This window comes from Mus caroli, unplaced genomic scaffold (assembly GCF_978045245.1).
Source record: "Mus caroli unplaced genomic scaffold, Mus_caroli_1 scaffold_7, whole genome shotgun sequence".
Lineage (NCBI taxonomy): Eukaryota > Metazoa > Chordata > Mammalia > Rodentia > Muridae > Mus > Mus caroli.
This window is the reverse complement of record NW_028227262.1, coordinates 60,439,006-60,460,597: the sequence shown is the minus strand read 5'-3', so window position 1 is coordinate 60,460,597 and position 21,592 is coordinate 60,439,006. Positions and strand designations below refer to the sequence as shown.

At 53.5% G+C, this 21,592-nt stretch overlaps 2 protein-coding genes and 1 long non-coding RNA gene across 6 annotated transcripts in view; 1 reads left to right on the top strand and 2 right to left on the bottom strand.

Moving 5' to 3' along the window:
- Nucleotides 1-577: 577 nt before the first annotated feature.
- On the bottom strand, nucleotides 578-6,661 carry Abtb1 (ankyrin repeat and BTB domain containing 1). Of its 4 annotated transcripts, none has more exons than XM_021165164.3 (12): nucleotides 6,477-6,661; nucleotides 5,542-5,604; nucleotides 5,414-5,469; nucleotides 4,334-4,478; nucleotides 4,038-4,197; nucleotides 3,892-3,937; nucleotides 3,552-3,668; nucleotides 3,346-3,464; nucleotides 3,088-3,186; nucleotides 2,826-2,993; nucleotides 1,225-1,425; nucleotides 578-1,136 (listed from the first exon to the last, which is right to left on the bottom strand). In XM_021165164.3, exons 1-12 carry the CDS (start codon nucleotides 6,530-6,532, stop codon nucleotides 930-932), a joined length of 1,437 nt encoding a protein of 478 aa, XP_021020823.2. In that variant the 5' UTR covers nucleotides 6,533-6,661; the 3' UTR covers nucleotides 578-929. The 4 variants fall into 4 exon arrangements, with proteins under 4 accessions (XP_021020823.2, XP_085696478.1, XP_029334728.2 ...); XM_085840352.1 differs by having other exon boundaries at nucleotides 5,577-5,646; nucleotides 6,477-6,631; XM_029478868.2 differs by lacking the exon at nucleotides 5,414-5,469 and having other exon boundaries at nucleotides 6,477-6,631.
- A 633-nt stretch (nucleotides 6,662-7,294) lies between these two features.
- Podxl2 (podocalyxin like 2) overlaps nucleotides 7,295-21,592 on the bottom strand; it is a 33,082-nt gene continuing 18,784 nt past the window's right edge. The window contains exons 3-8 of the mRNA XM_085840350.1: nucleotides 14,498-15,294; nucleotides 14,034-14,108; nucleotides 10,393-10,549; nucleotides 9,940-10,001; nucleotides 8,234-8,413; nucleotides 7,295-7,704 (exon numbers count right to left, since the gene is read on the bottom strand). Coding sequence (XP_085696476.1) covers nucleotides 7,495-7,704; nucleotides 8,234-8,413; nucleotides 9,940-10,001; nucleotides 10,393-10,549; nucleotides 14,034-14,108; nucleotides 14,498-15,294 — 1,481 coding nt within the window. The 3' untranslated portion in view covers nucleotides 7,295-7,494. The remainder of the gene's footprint in view (nucleotides 7,705-8,233; nucleotides 8,414-9,939; nucleotides 10,002-10,392; nucleotides 10,550-14,033; nucleotides 14,109-14,497; nucleotides 15,295-21,592) is intronic.
- LOC147003921 (uncharacterized) lies at nucleotides 7,699-9,731 on the top strand. Its single transcript, XR_015047596.1, has 3 exons — nucleotides 7,699-7,821; nucleotides 7,950-8,057; nucleotides 9,695-9,731. It is a non-coding gene; the product is annotated as an uncharacterized LOC147003921 (long non-coding RNA).

The following is a 21,592-nucleotide window of genomic DNA, read 5'->3' as shown; positions in this document are numbered from 1 at the left end:
CCCTCTGTTTGTGGTGGGCTCAGGGGTAAACTGCCTTCCACCTTTGCAACCCTCTGCCAGCAACCCCGACTCGAGGCCACCTATCCTAGCTGGCAGCTTCAAGTCTTTCCCCAAAAGACGAACACACAAGAGCAAAACAAATGGAAATGCACTGGTGAGGAAGAGGAAAATAATCTAGAAAGTTCTGGGACATGACAAACACAAAAGTGGGGAGATCTATGGCACTGCAGGATAACATGTAGACTGACAGCTGTCTAGCACTGGGGACAAAGCAAAGTTCTACTGGAGTGTGGGGGAGGGGTGTGGTCCACTGGCCTGAGGCATCCAGGGAATACCACAGTCCTCTGTCTGTCTCTGTAGTTAGGCCATGGAGTCACCTGGTATGGTTAAGTGGCAGGGATACAGGCCTACTGGCTCAGATCAGAGAACCTCTTCTCCAAGCCTCTGGGTCACCCTCCATGAAGTGTCCCGCTAAGAATGCCCACGTCCCCTATCCACAGTCCCCAGCTTCCCCTCCTTACCAGCTCCACTCCCCAAAGCCTGCCCTCCCAAGCTGCACCCCAACAACAGGCTCAGGTCCCCAGAGTGAATTCAAGCTTTATTGCCACACACCCCCTACGTCCTGTCCAGCCCTGTATGTGGAAATAGCTGAAGCAAGCCAGGGCTGGGTGAGAACCAGGAGGGAGCAGGTAGGGCGCTGGGGGAGATGGGACTAAGTTCAAAGCCTACCATACCCCAGTTTTCCCTGAGTGGTGCCTGCCCCAAATCTTGGGGCTTCCTTGTGCACTGGAGGAGGAGGCTCATCCCAAGGAACATCCTGTGAGGTCCCCAGGAGCCCAGTGAGTCCCCTCTGCCCATTGTAATGCCATTTTGCTGCGTGCACACACTGCGCATGCCTGTCACCATGGCTGCCCTGGCCACGGAAGGGCTCAGCAGTCCAAGCCAATGGACACGAGCAAGTCCTCGAGTGCCCGCAGTCGCTGCTGTGCCTCTTCAATGGCACTGTAGGTCTGGACCGTGCTGGCCACATGGAAGCGGATGTCATCGACGAGCGGGATGGAGTCTGTCTCCTGCCGGGCTGCTACAGCTGCCGCCTCTTCCCGCACGGCCTCCACGAAATCCTCCCGCTCTACCAGCTGCAGAGAAGCAGGCTCAGCACAGGCTGCATCCCAGCGCGGGCTCATCCCACCCTCTCAGGCTCCCCCTCTCTGCACCCCTGCCCACCTTCTCTATGACCTTGGCCATATACTCGGTACACTGGTCCTCCAGCCGGGCCAGCCGGAACATCTTGGCTATGCGCCAAACACCCACCACACTGTCCTCCTCCAGCAGCTGGGCCAGGCTGCGGCCACACAGCCGCTTCAGGCCAGGCAGAAGGTACATGTCAGCCACACTCAGAACATCGTAGGCCAACTCAGGAGGCAGCTGTGACACAAAAAGGGACAACAGGACACCAGGGATCATCAAGGGCTCCCAGGGTCCAGGGAGGAAACCCCGGTGGAAATATAAGAGACTCACATCTCTGGAGCCTGGCCCAGGTCTTTGGGGGTGCAAGGGGCAGAAGCAGCTCAGGAGAGGGGGGTTCCATGCCCCAGTCCAGTGCTTAGGGCTACAGGCCTTTCCAGGAAAAGCAGTGTGGGCTCAGGCATAGACCTAAGCTCTCCCCATCCAGCTGTGGGGTCCCAGGCAAGTCCCTTCACCTCTGTATCTCAGTCCCCTCATCTGTAGAGGATTCATGCCAGCCTTGGAAGACTTGAAAGAAAGTAAAGTGAGCTGGAGGTTTCTATTCCAGCCCACAGCTTGGGAATGGCTCCTTCCACTGTGAAAGACCACACAAGTTTGAGGAGGAGACTGCTAGGCCTTGGCTAAGGTCAAGGGTCCAGCTTCAGACCTTGGGTAGCCTAGGGACTGAGCAGAGGGGAAAAAAAAAGATAGAGGGACTATGCCACCACACTTCTGGATGTCACTCTGCCACCTAACTATTCTTTGTTCATTTTGTCATATTGTCAAGACTCAAGGAAACATACTATTCTCCATTTTCTGGGGGGATATACGGAAACACAGAGTAGGGATGTAACTTGCCTAAGATCACACAGCTCCTAAGAGACTAATCTACTGTTTAACAATGTTCAGAGGCCAATCCACACTCTGAGCTATTAAAAATGTTCTTGGGGTACCAAGCTTCTTCCAGAGAGAGCTTGCGACACAGAATTTCAGACTTAACCTCAGAATGAGTGGCAGGCCATGAGAAAGGAAGTGAGGGGAAGTGACAGAAGGAAGGCTAGTGACAAAGCCTAATACAGAGGGGGCGGGTTAGTGGGAGTCGGACGGCCAGGACTGGGGTCACCAGAAAATGATGTAGGGACGCAGATTCCTGTAGTTCCATCTCAGTAGCAGAGAACAAAGAGGATGGGGGAGCTATAGCCTGGGGGTCAGGGCCACCATTTCTACAAGGACCTTTCCTGGAGACTGAACAGCCCTGACGATACCATATGGCCACCAGCCTTAAAACATTACCTTCCTAGGGAAGATTTGTGGCAATGCCCTGGAAAAACCAGACAAAGGGACACCTGGGACCCCAGCAAGCCACCTCACCCCTCAGACCCAATGGAAAACACACTTCTCTCCTGTATAGTGCCCTGCTGCACTGCCATGAACACATACCAACAGAGGGAACCTTTGGCACTGTCTAAAGTCACCCACAGGCCTGGCTCAGGAACTCTGGGACAGCTAAGTGCAGGAATGACCCAAGAACTGTGACAACCCTACGGCAGACAGCCCAGGGCTCGTTCACCACTGCCCTCCCGCTGGGCGCCACACTTCACCTCGGTGTGGTCACTATATACGTAGTACAACACGTGAATGAAGATGTCCGGGGAGATGTCATGCAGGGTGACAACTGGGGGATCTCCAGAGGCTGCGGGCTCCTCACTCTCTTGAAAGTGGTCATCCAGAAGGGCCCGGAAGTAGTCACTGCGGCCACAGAAGAAAGCCTGAGGAAGCAAGGTCACAAAAGACCAGGGCTCAAATCTGCTCCAGGGGGCCAGCCCAGGGCTTGAGCAGCGCGGCCAGGGGTGGGACAGGTACCTTGTGGCAGAGGAAGCTGGAGTCAGCCACTCGGAAGCAGATATCGGGGCAGCTGCTGAAGCCATCGGGACATGGGAAGGGCAGCTCTCCAAGGTCACCCTGGTATAGGAAAGAGACCACTCAGAGCAAAGCCGTTCACGAAAGGGAAGTAGATTCTAGGTTGGCCTAGGAAGGGAACCCAGCTCTGTGGAACCTGCCCCTCACAGCCCCATCCCTAGACACCCATCATGCCCACCAGGCCGGCATGCCCTTCAGTACCCGCAGCTCAGATGGCAGGGCACAGTCAGCTAGCAGGGCCATATCTGCCCGTAACCGGGGATCTGCTGGAGGAGGTTCAATAGTCAGCACCTTCACACACGTGCCAGGCTTGGAAGCCACTGGGGGAGAAGACGGCAGGGACTTAGAGAGGTGGACCAGAGCTGCAGGCGGTAACCCAAGACCTTGGACTGAGACCCTGTACACACCAAATTCAGACACCTTCTCGCACTTAGCCTCCAGGTCATCCAGCAGGTCCCACAGCTGGCACTGCTTGGCCAGGCGCTCACAGTCACTCACGTGCTCCACACCGATGTCCAAGCGGCCTGGGATATTGAGGAGGCTGAGTCAGGACCTGAGAGTGACTCCTACTCAATACCTTGGTTTTCTCAACCGGAAGGACCTAAGACCTGCTCAATTTGTAGATGGGACCTGTCCTCTCCAAACAGGTTAAGTCATGCTGGGCACACTCCTCCTCCCCAAAGGTGACATCAGCTCTGGGCCACCCTGGGTGTGCTGCTGTCCCAGCCCACGGGGTCGGTCAGTCACCTGTATACAGGTACTGCAGTAGAGCCCCAAAGGCCACCGGGTTGATCTGCAGGCAGAGTAGAAAGGGAAGGTCAGAGACTACCACCAAGTATGAACTATCTGTTCTCCCAGAAGCTGGCACTCTCTCCCAAGGCAGATGGACACACCAGGGGGTGCCTGAGAACCACGACGCTCTTGCCCTTCCACTTGGTGTCCAGCATGTTGGCGAAGTAGGTACTGCGAGCACCGAGGATACAGCGATGGGCCCGGAACGGCTTTCCGTGTACCACAAAGACCACATCGCTGTGGATGCCCTGTTCCAGAAGCCTGGGAAAAGCCAGGAAAGGTTGCATCATCCTGACAACTGCTGGTGCACCAAGACCACTCAGCAAACCCACCCACCAGAACCCACTGAGAGTGCCCAGCAACCCCAGCAGTGCTGCAAGCTCCACCCCCAGCTCACCGCTGCAGGAAATCGTCATAATAATCCCGCCTCCTGCAGGACGCAGTGACCTGTTTGTAGTCTCTTAGTGCACGGCGAATAGGGTCACTTAGCGCTCCGTAGAGACACCGCTCTCCATCAAAGGTGTTGGCCTCACAGCGGGCTCCTATGAAGCAATGCTCATCAGTCAGAGTCAAGAGAACACCTAGTCTGGGGAGATCTCTGGCCTCCCCAGCTCCACAGAGGCCCTTCCTTGCCACAGAGGTCCAGGCAACCCTTCAGTCCTTGGGAAGGCCAGAGCATACAATCTGTGCACTTAGATGTAGGCATACTCATGAATACACATGTAAATATGGGACTATATGCAGTTAAGGCCAGACTGAGGGGCTGGCCCTGTAAATAGCCATCTTGGTGACTAGCAGATCCCTGCCCCAACTGAACCTAGTGGAGCACATGCGTAGTTTATTATATGACAGCCGGCATTATTACAAAACAGAACCAAGGGAGACTATGGCAGTGGCAGCCATGTGGGGAGACTGTGAAGTACGGTGGCTAAGTACAGGGACTTGAAAGAAGCGGGAGATGCACAGATCTAGGAAGAAACTCCAGTCTAAGCAGGAAGTACTGCAACTGAGAAGACCCTGAGGTAGGAGATGGGTAGGTCTAGTGGGGCAGCCAGCAGGTGGGAGACCCAAGGAAGGCAAAGCGAGAGGAGGTCAGAGTGGGTCTCACAATGTAGCCCTGACTAGCTTTGAACTTAAGATAATCCCTGTCTCGACTTTTCTCTCTCAAAATAATTTAATTGCTGGTGTGGGTCACCATGCCCACGTGCTTTTATCCCCAACACTCCCATCAGCTTTGCTGTGGAAAGATCCTCCTGCCTGCAAATATGGAGATCAGAGAGTCAGTTTAGCAGACCAATGGTGGTACAGTACAGGAGACAGCCCCAGAACTGGCCTGGGTGTCAAGGGTAACATGAGAAAGTGGATAGAGTTAGAGAGTACTATGTGTTGACTTTAGGGAGTTAACAAGAAATCAAGGGTGCATACAAACATGGAGCAAGGTCTCAGAGCTTACAGGCAGACCCTGACCCTCTCTCACCATTAGCCAACAGGTAGCGCACCAACTCCTCATGCCCACAGAGGCAGGCATAGTACCTAGGAAAGGGGGAAGCTGTCAGTAGGGTAGGCCCACCCTGCCCACCCAGCTACCCCACCGCTCACACTCACAAAGGGGTGCTGTCCCACTTATCCCGCACGTTCACCTCCACGTCTCGCTGCTCCAGCAGGTACCTGGGCAGGAAGTTCAAAGCCTGGGTCAGAATTGCTTCTCATCTGGGAGAGAGACAACCAGGAAGGGGAAGGAGGCCACATCCCACATCTCTCTGGGCTAGGGAATGCCTCTGAGAAGGGCAAGGTCTGGGACTACACAGGTCTTCAAGGGTCTGCAACTGCGAGTTGGGTGATGGCTTCATGGACAGAGGTCAAGCCCCAGGTTCAGAAGGCTGAGAATTTGGTCTTTTAATATCTGGGAGAGAGAAGGTGGTGGGGCCCCTAATTCAGCCTGGGGAGCCAATGGCAGGGAAGTCAGAAGAAAGCTGATGCAGGCACTGGGGGCGTGGGTGGGGGAACAGAACAGATCTATGGAAGAAGTGGAAATAACAATTGATAAAATGTTGATGAGAAGAGGTCATGAACCAGAAAGCGATCACTGGGACATGGCAGTCCAAGGAGGCTATCAGGGCAAGACCTGGACTCTCAGAGCTGCACTCAAATTGAGGGACGAATCATTAACTCTGAGGTGGCATCTGGTGTCGGAGAGAGCTGCAGCTTGGTCACTTCTGTTGAGGCCCAGGGGACTTGGAAGGAAGGGCCATGGGAGAAAGGAGTCTATCAAAGAAAAGGGTCAGGATCCTTCTCTTCCCTGCCTGACCACGGAAACCACGGTCTCGGCGCCAGGCTCGTAACTGGCTGCACCAGCAGCGCCTGCGTCTCTTGGAACCTCCACGGAGAGAAGTCGTTTCCCTGCACCGAGCTAAATAAGGGACCTAGAGCCCGATCTCCCTGACTCGGTCAGCTTCGGGAGCCCCACGGCGCCCAACCCCACACCCGTGTCCGATAAGCCCTGCGGACGCCTGCCCGCCTCCTGCACTTCAGGTCCTCACCGCACACGGCCCACGTCCCCCTTCCTGCAGCTGGCAAACAGGTCGCTGGTGTCCATGGCGAAAGAGGCTGGACCCCCGGCCGAGTGAGCTCGGGAGTCGTCTGTGCCCGGCCGGATGTAAACACTCACCGCCCCGCCCCTCGGGGCACGGCCTAGCTATGCCGGCCTGCGACTCCGCAGCGGCGCCTGCCGCCCGGAGGACCGTCCGGCCCAAACCCCGCCCTCTCATCCAGAAGGCCGCTCCCCAAGGCCGCACCCAGTAGCCTTAACCACGCCCACTTAGCCTCTGGGGACTTCTAGCCTTCACCCCGCCCACCCGTCTAGAGGACAACTCAATTCCCCCCAGGTTCCGCCCACTCGCCCGAAGAATAGCTCACTACCAAGACCCCGCCCCCTCAGAAGAGCTTCACCGGAAGAGCAGTTCGCTGCAGGCCCCACCCACATTACTTGGGATCCGTTCTGAAAACAGCACCTCCCACAGGCTTAGAACGCTTGTCAGTCCTGAGTTTTGCTCGGTTCAGGTCCCGCCCATCAGGCCGAGGCCTCTCCCACCAGGACCTTTCCCTGCCTACTTCAGGCTCAGCCCACCCGGCCTGGATTCCACCCAGATGACCGTATACTCCCTACACTCCGCCCACATATCCCTAACTACGCCCACAAACTCCATGGAATTCCCAGCCCACCCGTCCTTGGCCCCGCCCAGCCAGCCTCCCTTGCCCCACCTACTCCTCCAGGCCCATCCCACCCACTCCCGGGAGTGCGGCCCTCGGGAGGCAAAAAAAGAAAAAAAAAAAAAAAACAGACATGGAGGCGGAGCGGCCCGCGCATCTTAGCGGCTTTAATGGAGTCCCGGCGCGGGGAGCGCGCTGGCCTCGGGCAAGCGCTCGGGGCCGGGCGGGGCGGGGTGGGAGCTGCGCCGCGGTCGCCTGCTGCGGTGGGGAAGCATAGTGGCCCGCGTGGAGGGCCGGGAGGGGCGCGGGGCCGTGGCGTCGGGCAGTCTCGCGCCCGTGGCCCGGCGCTCACAGGTGAGTGTCCTCCTCGAACACGTCCGAGTCCTCAGGGTCGCGTTTGCTGCCCATGAGCGCGCTCCAGCTGCTCGGGCCGTTGATGGCCCCACCGTTCAGGCTGGGCTGCTTCTCCTGCATCTCCGACTGGCTGTCGCTGGCCACGTCCAGCGTGGGATTGTCGTGGCAGCCGTTCTCCACGAAGCGCAGCTCCTCACCGTGCGACTGCAGCAGCAGGAGAGAGCGCTAGGCGCGCACAGTGGTTGGCCACGCCAAGCCCCCAGGGTACTCCCTTGGGGCCCAGGATACAAGTGCCTGCAGCTCAAACCTAAACCTCTGCAGGTAAACCCTGTGACCCCCTTGATGTCACCTGATCCCTTCCAACAGCGCATTATACACGAGACAGCCCGAAACTCAAAGCACGGAGCTAGGGCAGAATGAGCAGGGCCTGCCCCCTTTCTCTTGTGCAGGTTGCAGGAGGAACCTTTGGCTTCTAGGACTGGAGGGGAGCAGCTGCTCTCAAGCCTTGCAGAATGGGGCACTGGGATTAGGAAGAGGTGGAGAAGAGGGATCCCTTGGTGAGACTTAACTCCCCCTCACTGTGTATCTCCTCAAAGACCAGGCTCAGAGAGGTAGATGGAAGCACTGAGCACAACTGAGTTGGTACAGGTTTCTAGGTGAGGCTGTTGGGTAGCACTGGCTGATACTAGCCACACTCTGCCCTACAGTCCTAACCCCTCCCTGGCCTACTCACCACGTGTTTGAGCTTGGGCATCCGGCGCTGCCAACAATTGTAGAGTAGGCCAAGCACAATGATGATGAAGCAGATGACACCAATGATCACCAGCACTACAAAGAGCGTCCCGTAGTCACTGCGCACCTGGGTGGCCCGTGCCTGGCAGCTGCTGGTGGTGGAGTAGTTCTGGATGCCAATCTGAGGGTGGGGGTATGGGACCAGGCATCAGGAAAGTCCTAAGAGCTAACATTCCAAGGGTGAGTTAGAGCCCCTGACAGCCCTGGGGCCTGGACCTGCATAGAGGGGCATACCATTCTGTCCCTACTGGTTCATCCAAGAACACTTCCAAGCCTCTCCCAGGGGCCACATTCTTGGCCCCTTCACTTCCTCACTGTGTTTCTACACCAACCCAACTTTGAATGCACCAGCTCTAGCCCTGAACATCACTGAGACGTGATGACAGTCACGGCCCAAATAGATGGGGCCCCACACCTGTCCCCATCAGTTTCGCAAAGCAACATGACATCTGGGAGACTTGAGTTCACCAAAGTCAGAGGCCTGAAGCAAGCTTCATCTTTAGGGGTAAGGTAATGTCACCCTAGCCATCCATGCTAGGCCCCGCAACCCTGGAACCTCTGTGGGGATGCCAACTGCAGCCCACAGCTGGGGTCTCCAGCTTCTTCCCTTTCCCAGTGGTAAGATCACAGGCTGCTCTGGCTGGCTTGGATTCCCTCCCAATGGGAAAGCTCCCTACAGTCCAGCCTCAGGTGAAGGGAGGGAGCCGAGGAAGGTGAGTGCCATCAGTGAGCTCTGAAGCAGGGGCTGGGCTCCAGCTCCTCCCTGCATTGTGTGGAACCCTTGCAGGTGCCCTCTGTCCATCTGTGTTCCTGAGCCCAGATTTGGAGGTCACGAAGAACCTGGAGGAGGGGGAACAAGATAGGCCCCGCCCCTACCAATGCTTCTGCAGGGGAACCTGAGGGGTGGGGGATGTCAGGATCTGAAAACAACCCTCCACAGTTAGAGATGGCTGTGGTGTTCTGGCTCCTGCTGGGGATCTAAAGTTCCACCATGTGAGCTTTGGGAGTCACTCAGGCAAGGCCCCTGGTAGCTCTGGGCTATCTAGACCCCCAGCTTTGTGTTCCATAGCCCAGCAGGGGCCAGACCACCACATCTGATCAGTGCTACCTCTAACTATAGAGGGCTGTTTCCAGTTCCTGCATCCCCCCCACACCTCAGATTCCCCCTGGAGAAGCATTGGTAGGGGCGGAGCCTACCTTGCCCCCCCCCCCACCGTGTTCTTCATGACACTTCAGATACCATTCCTACTTAATCCCCTCTTTGATGGTCGATCGCTCACTGTGGCCTGGGGGTGTGCAGTCCTTTTGCTCGGGTGGTAACCTGCACCTGTTCTTTGGGTCTTGGGATGGTCAGAGCCCTGAGACACACCCCTGTTCTGGAACAGGCGGTAAATTCTTCCAGGCACTTTTTGAGAGTCAAGAATGGTAGAAGATAGCCGGGCGTGGTGGCGCACGCCTTTAATCCCAGCACTCGGGAGGCAGAGGCAGGCGGATTTCTGAGTTCGAGGCCAGCCTGGTCTACAAAGTGAGTTCCAGGACAGCCAGGGCTATACAGAAAAACCCTGTCTCGAAAAACCAAAAAAAAAAAAAAAAAAGAATGGTAGAAGATGCTGCAGTGGCTGCCAGGTCAAGTCCCTACACACTTACCTCCTCCAGACTCCTGCGGATGCCACTGAGCATGGAAAGGACATCTTGAGTGGGTACCACGCCTGGAGGAAAAACGCCATCATCACCACAGCACCCTGAGGTGTCTCCACACCACCCAACCCTTCTCCTATGGCAGAATGCCTGAGCTGCCTCTGCTGCCCTTGTGGGAACCTCAGGGCCCATGTATGTCCCTTGCTGGCCTGCTTCCCATTGAGTTGACCCCCTGGGAAACTATGAAAGGCATGATTCTAGAAGTCACCTCTGCAGCCCAAGGGTCCTGCTCTCATAGAGTGTGATGGCCATACCTGTCTCCTCATCCCCAGAACCAGGTATCACTCCACCCAGAGCCCTGCAGTAGAATGCCTGTTGGGTCTCCTAGCTTCACAGCCCTCCCTGTTCTTTCCTGAGCCTCCATTGCAGGCCTGTGGCAGGACACCTCCCCGGTCTGCTCACCCTGCTCTCCTACAAGGGTCATCAGCAGGTGTTGCTCTTTCTCACTGGGCTTGCTCAGAGAGATATGCCAGTCCCCACGATGGCCACTGCGGTGGCGTGGCAGTACCTCCTCCACCAGGGCTAATAGCCGTAGTCCCCGGTGCCGCCGAAATACTTCCTAGGGATTCAGAGGAGCCAAGCTTAAGGTTGGGTGGTAGCTTTCATCCCAGATCCCAAAGGCCTAGATGGCCCTCTGGCCAGCCTGGTCGGCCCTGGGCCCAGCTGAGAGCAGGGCCCAGGCAGATATAGCTTGCTGGTTCACTTCCATCTTTAAATACCGTGGTAAAGGTATGAGCCGCCCCAAAGTCAGTCGGGTAGAGGGGACATGGATCTGTCCATCCTTGTCATGGGGCAAGTATCCAGCGCTGGAAACAACAGCATTAAGTCCCCATGGCCACCAGAGAGCAGGGAGGCTGAAAACAGCAGGCTCCTCTGCTGGTCATTCCACCATGTCACTGAGCCTCAGGGGAGCGGTGGGAATGCCCGTACAGCAAGGGACTTGAAAAACCCATAGAGATGACTCAGAGTACCCTGGAACTCGCCAAGGGAGTGGGGTGGGGTAGGGTGGGTGTAGGGTGAGGTGGCTTCTTTCCCCCCAGACTCTACCCCACTGTTTGGATGATCATGTCAAGTATAATTACAGAATGTAACAAGAAAACAAACGCAGCCCTCCACAGGAACTCTGTGGCAGAGAGAGACCAGGCTGCTGCCACCAGACGAGTCCCACCAGATCCCTCTCCTGCATGCCCAGCTCTCCAGACACGTCAACAGGCCACCGTGGGTGCAAGCCCAATGCCCTCCTGTGACCCCCGAGGCAGAGATGAACTGCTACTCTTGTTGCGTTCCTACCTAGGATAAGGACCTATCCCCCCCCACCTTGGTGGTTGTGCCAACCTGAAATCCACCAAGCTGACTTTTATGGTGGGCTTGCTCCTTGTGACCATAGCAAAAGCCAGGTGCCGCTCAAGTCTAGACACTCTAGCTTCCCGGTCAGCAGTTCTGTCCCAAACATTCAAATCCCAGGGTCAAGTGGTCAGCGTTGTTACTGATGTGAGGACAGGGCGGTCTTCTACCTGCCTGCTGCTCTGCCACATGTATGACATCCTTCCCTGTATAGCGAAGTCTCCCAGACTCAGAGTTAGCTGGACAGGGAAAGCACTGACTTTGGAACTAAATGCACCACAGTTCAAGTCCTGTCATTTCTTAGCTCTGACCTCCAGCAACATTCTGAGCCTCAGTTTCCCCATCTGAGATGTAGGCTACCTACCATCTCAAACTCATTCAGTCACTTCTTCGGGGTCAGCCCTGCTGGTAATCCAGCCCTCTTGCACTAACACAAAGGCCAGAGCTCTTCAGCTCTCCCTGACAGCCACCTTGTTCCAGGGAAAGGATGGGATCCCTCATCCTGGGGCAAAGATGCTCCTGGCTTCTAGACTCCAAGGCCAGATTGGCATTTGCTACTTTATCACTCTGTGTCTGTGCCTGCTGATCTCTGCCGGCTCCCTTCCTGTCTCCTCTATCCTAGATAGAAAACAGGAGGCCGGGCGTGGTGGCGCACGCCTTTAATCCCAGCACTTGGGAGGCAGAGGCAGGCGGATTTCTGAGTTCGAGGCCAGCCTGGTCTACAAAGTGAGTGCCAGGACAGCCAAGGCTACACAGAGAAACCCTGTCTCGAAAAACCAAAAAAAAAAAAAAAGAAAAAAAAAAAGAAAACAGGAGAAGCTGGCTAGCCGACACTACTCTTGGCGATCTCAAGTGCAAAGTTCTAAAACTGTAGCTGCATCGTGTAAAGCGTCTCTGGGGGCCGTGGCACATTCCTCCCTATTCTTTATTACCTGACGATGAGGGCTCTGCGTGGCCCATCACCTTCAATGCACAGTGTTCCATTCTCTTCAAACATAAGTCAGAAAGGAAACAATGGACCGCTGGATGGGAGACAAGAAGTCTACATACAGCGCTCGGGAAAGGATACACCAATAGCAAACTCACTCTCTGCCTGGAGAAGATGGGACATCTTCTCTCCTCTGATTTACTTTCTACCCCGACATGCTGGGTATGAACCCAAAACTGTGCTGAGCAGCACCACAGAGCCACACCGTAGCCCTGGAAGCTCACGTTTTCAAGAGTAAAACTGAGTGCCTGTGATCATGAAGATGTCTTGAGTACCAGTGTTCATGCAAGCACATTAATTATAGACACCCAACCTCTCCCCTGCCTTGGCTTCCAGAACACAGACAATTCTTCCTACTTTTAGAACAGTCTAGTCACCCCAGGAGGAAGGACCTAATGTCAGGAGCCACAGTCATAGGCTAGCTTTAACTGTCAGCTTGATAAAACCTAGGGCATCTGAGAGGAGGAGACTCAGTTGAGGAATTTCCTGAACAGGTTGTTTCCTAGACATGCCTGTGAGGGGTTACCTTATTAATTGATGCAGGAGGGCCCAGCCGCTGTGGCCTGCACCTTTCCCTGGGCAGATGTTCCTGGACTGTATGAAAAGGCTAAGTGTGACCCTGAGGGCAGGCCAGCAGGCAGTACTCATTCATATGGGTTCTGTTTTTCATCATGCCCTGACTTCCCCCAGTGACAGACCATGACCTGAAAGTGTAAGCCAAATGGCTGTTCTTCTTCAAGTTGCTTTCTGTCAATGTTTTATCACAGACACAGAATAAGACGAGGACACCATGTCAGTCACATGGAGGAGGCTCAGATGTGGCATTCTTGTGATTGATGGCCTAGCACATGACCTATATAAGGCTCTGAGTATCTCTGTCTCTGTCTTTGTCTCTCAGACACACACACACACACACAGAGCTTTCCCATTAGCCTTTTGATATCTCTTAGAGAGCTATGAACAAACACTAACAGATGTTGCTTCTAAAAAGCCTAAGGCAAGATGATAAAGCAGCTAGGATGGGGGACATCCTTTGTGGGATAGCATCTGTGTGGCCCAACCTGGCTCTGAACCCTGATTCCTGTCTCAGCTGCCACCATGTTGGGGTTGCAGGCACATGTCACTACACCCCAGCATAAATACAACATAAAAAGTTACTGTTGGGCAACAACGGTGCTTGACTGTCCCAGTACTTGGAAGGTGGGTACAGGAGTTTTGATTGAACCCAGAAATTCCAAGCCATCCTGGCCAATATAGCAAGATCCTTTCTCAACAAAATGCTAAGGACAACAAAACAGGCCTCAGTATCATCACCAGAAGCATGTAGCTCACAGGAACAAACAAGTTCCTTTAAGTGGGAATAAGAGGGAGCCGGGGGTGCAGCTCGGTTGGTAAAGTGCTGCCCTAGCATGCGTGAGCCCCCGAGTCTGATGCTCGACACTGAATAAAACCAGGCAGGAGGTTCAGGAGTTCAAAACCATCCTTGGCTACATACTATGTTTGAGGTCAGCCTGGGATAAAACGAAAAAACAAAATACAAAATTACAGAAAGCAAAGGGGGGACGAGTCCTAGAGTTTTAAGTAGGAAAGAGCTATTTTTGGCTTTCCCTAAGTGGTAGGTGCTGCTTCAGCCCTGGACTGGGCTGGCCTCTTTGGCAGGGCCCCCACTGCAGCACCTCCCTCTGCCGTGTGGCCCTTCCTCAGCACTCACACAGTCTATGTTCTCTGTCATGTTCAGGATGATGTAGCTCTTCCCGGCCAGGTTGCTCCAATCCTTGCAGATCACCTGTGTGAGAGGAAGCAAGCAGGGCACACAGGCCTTAGGAGAGACCTCTGGAGAGCTTGAGCCCCTGGGAGCTGAAGACCACCACATCCTCCCGAGCTGCAATGTCAGGTCCCCACCCTGCGTGCATAAGGCTAAACAGTGTCACAGAGGAAGTGAGAGGCCTGGCCCATCCTGAGGCTTTGCCTTGGCCCTATGCACTGTGAACACCGTGTCCCTTCCTCCTGAGGCCTGTGCGTATGAACAATGACTTAGGCACATGGGTGTGGACAGGTGGGGTGGGAAAAGTGTGGTAAGCCCCCATCACAGTGCACTGCTGCTGACACCCCGAGGACCCAGGGAACAGCAGGTATTCAGGCACTGAGGGTAGTCTGCACCTCTCTCTGTCTTACCTGAGTAGAGTCCCACGGTGTTAGTGAGTGAGCTTCAGCTGCCTGACCCTCCAGGGGCTGCTCACTGAGACCTTCTTGTCCCCAGGTAGCAGAGGAAGGGGTTGACTCCATGTCTTGGGGTCCAGGTGGGAGAGAGTCTGGGATTCTGGGGTAAAGGGGACCCTCACTGGGGACCTCAGTCCCACTTGGAGGCACTGTTTGTGGGAGTGAAGAGGACGGCAGTGCCCCCTGCTGGCCATCGAAGTCAGCTGCTCCCACTGTGGCCCCCTCACCAGCTCCCTGGGGAACTTCAGACTGGACCCCCAGCCCCCCAGTTGGCCACTCAGTGCCCCCAGACTCCTGGCTATAGTTCTGAACCCCCGGGGCCACTGTACTTGGGGTGACTGAGGGCACTGACAAGGTGGGTTTCACACTGCTCTCCACTTCCATGCCTGATGTGGCCTGGTCTCCAGAATCCTCCTGCCTGTGTCGGGTAGCCCCAGGACTCTGGCTGCTGGTGCTGCTGCTGGTGCTAGGTGAAGGGGCATGGGCCTGTGTGGTGGCTCCTGGGGACCCGCTCACAGGGAGCAGCTCTTCCTCTTCTTCCTCCTCCTCCTCTGCTTCTTCCTTCTCCCTCTCCTCTTCTTCCCTTTCCTCCTCCTCCTCTTCCTCCTCTTCCTCCTCCTCCAGAGGCATATGCCAGGGAGGCTCAGCAAGATCCATCTTGGGCAGGATGGAGGGGAGGTTTGGCAGGTCCGGAGCCTGGCCTGGGTCTTCCATGGATGCCACCTTCTCAGTCAGGTCTGGGAAGACGTAGTCTAGGGAGAGATGGAGAGCTAACTGACAGGTTTTGTCAGCCAAGGGGTGACCCTTACTGAGCGGTCTTCATTAGTATGAAAGATGAGTAGTGTTCCCATGCGGTGGAAGGACAGAGGGGTACCGGACAGTTGGCAGCGCTGGGGAAGGATGGGACATAAGCCAGGGAGGAGAATGAAGCCAGCCACAAGGGCACACAGAGCTAGCTGGCCATTCACATTTTCCCTTATGGTAATAAAATAATAATAGAAATTTATGGGTTGGAGAGGTGGCCTGGTGTTAAGAGCAAAGGGTTTCATTCCCAGATCTCATAGCTGTTTGCAACCAGTTCCAGAGGTTCACACCCTCTTCTGGCCATCAAGGGTTCTACATGCACACAGTGCATAGGCATGTGCAGGCAAAAACACAAAATAAATATAAAAAGTCCTGAACAAAATGAGACTGAAGGAGGCAGATTACACTAAAGTATTGGTGACTTTTATCGTTGCTGTGACCAAGAACTTGACCAGAAGAAACTGAAAGATTTGTTTTGACTCACAGTTTGAGGGATATAGGCCACCATGGCAAGGGGGGCATGGGAGAGAGGGTCTCCATGGTAACAGGAGCTGGAATCAACAGTTTGTTTATGTCTTTGTGGACCAGAAAGCAGAGAGGAAGCAGGACGCTTGCCACTCAACCACAAGGAAGGACCTGTGTTTGAGCTTCTAACACCCACATTAAGACAGGTGTGAGGCTGAAGAGACAGCTTAAAAATTAAGAGCCCTGGTTGCTCTTCCAGAATACAGCAGTTCAGGTACAACACTCATGTCAGATGGCTTACAACTGCCTCCAAGTCAAGTTCCAGAAAAGCCCATCGCCCTCTTCTGGCCTGGCTTAATCAGGGTTTCTATTCCTGCACAAACATCATGACCAAGAAGCAATTGGGGAGGAAAGGGTTTATTCAGAGTCAGGACTGGAACTCAAGCAGGTCAGGGAGCAGGAGCTGATGCAGAGGCCATGGAGGGATGTTCTTTACTGGCTTGCTTCCCCTGGCTTGCTCAGCCTGCTCTCTTATTGAACCCAAGACTACCAGCCCAGGGATGGTCCCACCCACAAGGGGCCTTTCCCCCTTGATCACTAATTGAGAAAATGCCTTACAGTTGGATCTCACGTAGGCATTTCCTCAACTGAAGCTCCTTTCTCTATGATAACTCCAGCTGTGTCAAGTTGACACAAAACTAGCCAGTACATGGCCTCTGTGGGTACTGCATACATGTGGCACATATACATACATACTTATAAAATCAATTTTTAAAGGCCAGGTTTGATGATGTACATCAGTAATCCCAGGACTGGGCAGGCAGACAGGTCAAGTCCTGGTGCTCAGTAGCCATTTGGCCTAGCCACATCAGTGATTCAGAGACCCCACCTCAAAAAATAAAAAGGAAATAATAATGAGAACAGTTCAGGAAGACACCCAATGTCAGCATCTGGCCGTCACATGTAAACATGTATATTCTGTCTCTCTGTCTCTGTCTCTGTCTCTGTCTCTGTCTTTCTCTGTCTGTCTGTCTCTCTCTCTCTCTCTCTCCTCTCTCTCTCTCTCTCTCTCTCTCTCTCAGATGGGGGTGATGGATGGAACTCCAGGTTTCACACATGATAAGCAACTGCTCTACCACTGAGCTGAATTCTTAGACCAGGAAGTCAGAACTTTATACCCAACTAAACTATCATTCAATTATAGTTGCAAAATTAGGATATTTTATGCATACAAGGACCTAAAAGTTTTAGTATCCATAAATTCTCAGAGTTATTTAAATGTGTCTTCTAGGGAAAAAAAAGACACTGGAAATCAAAAAACACGAGAAGAATTTCATGACAATAAATCTCAGAATAGAAGTGGTACTGCAGGTCTAGGAAGCAGTTGGTAAAAATAAAACAGGACTCTAGAGAGATGTTAGAAAAATAATTGCAAAAGAAAAAACCCAAAAACAAACAAACAAACCAAAAAAACTAAAAAGGTTTCTTTGGAGTAAAAAAATATGACTTATATAGTGTCTCTCTCCTGTAATCCTAGCATGAGGCAGGCAGAACTGCTATGAATCAGAGGCCAGGCTGGGCCACATAGTTAAGTTCCAGCTTAAGCTGCAGACTGAGATGCTATCTCAACAAAATAGCAACAAGGAAGGTAGGACTTAGAACCTGAGCGATCTTAGCAACAGTGGAAACCTGGTGAGCCATACAGAGCAGCCAGAACACCTAGCTGCCCTTTTCTTAGGTGTGTGCTTCGGGGTGTGGAGCTTTGGTCCTTTAAGGTCCTCCTCCTTCACCTCTGCACAGCACACAGCCTGTAGAGACAGTAGCTAGCTCCCCACACAAGGAGGCAGCGATCCCATCCAGGAAACAGGGACTACACGCTCATGGAGGAAACCCAGAGCACCCCTGAAACCAGGCAGTCTAGTGTTACCTTTGTAGAACACAAAAGAACCCTCAAGACTCACAAGACATTTGGGAAAAGCAGCCCCAAGAAAGAGTGATGAGCAAGCAGGCGGCTTGCCTGGAGGACGGCATTGAGCAACAAGACGTCAAGGTCCTACTGGATTTCCAGAGACCCAAGTGGGAGCTACCCCTCAAAAACATGAACATGAAAGAATAAACCACTACAGTCGGTCATGGTGGATACACCCGTAATGCCAGTACTCTGCAGTTGGAGGTCAGGGATCCAGAGCACCAGGCTATCTTCAGCTAGACATCAAGTTCAAGGCTAGCCTGGGCCTTGAGAATAAACAAATAAATAGCTTTTTAAAAGCTTTTTGAGGCAGGATTGCCATTAGTTTGAGGCCAGCGTAAGCTAAATAGCAAGTCCCTGTCCTTCAACAACAACAACAAAAAGTAAGTTCAATATGAGCAAGAACTTACAATTGCTAGATCTACTGAAAACTGAAATATAGCATACAGACCATCATTGAAGTGGGCAAGTCAATCCTGGGGAGTAGAATAAGGGGGTAACAGTGGCTAGGAAGCACAACATTAAATCCCTTCCGTCGCAAGAGCACCGCTGCTCAGGAAACGCAGGGGTGGGGGGGGGGTGGGGGTGAGGGTAGGAGAAAAGGAAAGAGTCAGGCCCTTGAGAGGAGAGCTGAGTGTGAGCAGATGACAGACATCAGCACATTGGCCATGGAGAGAGCTGGTGAGTCCAGAGGGAGGTTCCAAAGAGCCCTGAGGGTAGGGGTGGGGGTGGGGGCAGTCAGTGAGTCACATGAGACCCTGGACAAGGCAGAATCTGGGTGCGGGGTGGAGGCAGCCCTCATCAGCAGAGTTCCACCAAGTGGGAAATTCCCAAGAGTTCCACCCCCCCACACACACCCTGCAATGGGGTAGGTGGGGCAGCGTAGAGGGGAGAGGCCTGGTGTCTTGAAATCAGAATAGCCGTGACTACCCACAGGAGACAGACCCTCACAATACCCAGCCCATCCATTCACATTCTCTTGTGGGGGCATAGAGGCCTCATAAGACACCTGAGCCCCCTCCCCACTCTGATATGTATGTATGTGTGTGTATATGTGTGTATGTATGTGTATATATATACATATATACACACACTATATATATATACATATATATACATATATATATATATAGTATACACACACATATATATAGTGTGTGTGTATATATATGTATATATATACACATACATACACACATATATATATATATAGTGTGTGTGTGTGTGTGTGTGTGTGTGTGTGAGTAACTGCTGGGGGAGGGAGACTCTTGTTCCATGGTGTAGTCAGCCCTAAGTTTTCTATGTGCCTGTAAGTTACCATATGAAACTCAACTGGACTTGGGTGGATTCAATTCTCTGATTTGTCAGCTCACATGGGAACAGGTCCACAAATGAACCAAAGATGAGTTGGGGGTGGGGGTCGACAGCAGCATTGTCCCTGCTGACATATGAAAACTGAGGTTGCTCCCCGTGGTGGAATGGACCCACAAGGGTCCCGGGGTAATGTCTTCCTCTTGGTTGCATGGGGTACTACTGCACTTTGATGAATGAGGTCTGCCCCAAAACAGACAGTGGACTAGAGAATATATTGTAGTCCCTGGGAGTAGCATGAACAAGACAGAATCCTGGTCAGCCTGTGGTAATGGTGTGGCCTGTGCTGACAGACAACTGAAACCAGCCATCTGCCCAGAAATGACCGTCCTGCCTAAGGCAAGAACGCAGCAGCAGGAGAACACATGGACTCTGCCCTCTGCCCTCGCCTCAGATTTGACATTGGGGGGGGGGGAGTGTTGGCTGCTGTACTGTACATATGGGGAAACATAACAGAGAGAGAGAAAGAGAGAGACAGACAGAGACAGAGACAGACAGAGACAGAGAGAGACAGAGACGAACCTGTGGACTGAATCAGACAGTGAAGAGGAGAGGGAGAAGGGACAGCCCTCAGGTCCGACCTCTAATAGAGAGGAAAGGAAAATCTAAGAGTCAACACGCAGACCGGCCTTGCTAATGGCTGGGTACAGGAAGCTTCAGGTGTCAGGGAGTGTGCTGCCTCTGAAGTCGGGGAGGACTCTTAGGAAGTTAGCGAGCACCTCACGGCCCAGTTTGGGAGGTGGTGGAAGGAGGGTACTTTGTGGGAAGGGGCATGGGATCAGTCTGAGTGCTGTGGAAGCAGAGAGACGGAGTGACACGACTACCCATCCCTCCAGACAAGTGCTGCATGATTTGAAGCAATGGAGGGAGATCAGTCACTGGTAGACACTGGTTATCACTGCTGAGGTCTCTATGATACTGGGCACTGGAACACAATAGGGAAGCACAGATGTCACCGAGGGAGTCAGTCACTAACAGGTGTTTGGTGGCATTCCAGGGCCAAATGGGACTGTGGTCATAGGAGAGTTAAGATGCCGATTCAGCAGTGTGCTGGCCAGTCTCTGTCAACTTGACACCAATTGAGTCAATTGATTCGGGGAGAAGAAACATCAGACTGCCCTGTGGGCATGTCTGTGGGGCTTTTCCTTGATTGATGATTGAGGGGGAGAAGGCCCAGCCCCACTGTGAGCAGTGCCACCCTTGGCCTGGCAGTCCCTGGCTGTGTAAGAAAGCAGGCCGAGCAAGCCAGTGAGCAGCTAGCTTCCTCCATGGTTCCTGCCCTGACTTCCCTCAAAGATGGACTATGATATATAAGCGCAAGCCAAATAAACCCTTTCCTCCCCGGGCTGGTACAGGGATCGAGTGTCTTTGCAGAGCCCCATGGTAGGATGAGCGCTTTATGGGGTAGTAGAGGCTCTGGCAGATCTGAATGAGGGGGTGCCCATGGCAAAGTGTAAAGGAATCAGGGAAAGGAGAGGGAGAGACAGTGTAGACGTTTGCCTAGGAGCATGGGGCTCTCTGTCCATCACTAGCACAGCAAGAAACCCGCCAAATAAGAAAACATAAATAATTGTGAAGGACAGCCAGAGGAAGAGCTGTAGACAGCACGTGTCACTCTAAGACCGTGCCTGTGGCCTGCAGCTGCCCCAGGCTGACTAGGACTATCTTAGTGGCTCCAAGTCACTACAGTTGCTGATGCAGCCTCTCTGGCTGAAGTCAAACTCCAAAAGTCTGCTTGAGGGTAAGATGCATCGGAGTGCCCATGGCACCGGGATGCAGCCACAGCTGATTAATAGGACTGCCCAGGAGACAAGGGGCTGTTTTCAGGAAGCCTGTGCCAGAAGTCTCTCAGACCTGACCCACCCCAACAAGATCAAGCAAAGACACAAGGCAAAGCAGCCCTAGAATGATCTCACACACACACACACACACACACACACACACACACACACACACACACACACACACACACACACACACCACTGTGCAGTCCCTAAAGGCACAGAGGCTCCCTGGCTTTCTTCTGGAACTGCTGGGGAAAGATGCTGTAAAGTTACAGCGCCACCTTGTGGCTTAAATTGGAATCTAACTCTTTGCTAGGTCCTAGACAACCTGATCTCTGAACCCCAGAGCTGGAAACTTGCTTCTCAGATGGGGAGCCTGGGAGTGAAAACATGGCCTCTATGTGTGGACGCTTGCCATTACAGTGGAGGCCTGGGTTCTGTGGAGTTAAAGTCACTTCGCAGTCGCTTCGTTCAACAGCCAGACTCAGCTTAGGATCCACACGGGAAGGGGAGTGACCAGCTGTTATTTTCTCTGACCACAACCACAGTGTAAAGCTGGGCCTGAGACCCAGGAGCGGCTGCTGTAAACATACAGGTAGGAGCCATAATTCTGGGAGTCCTCATCCTGGGAAATGTCCTGAAGTCTATATATCCCAT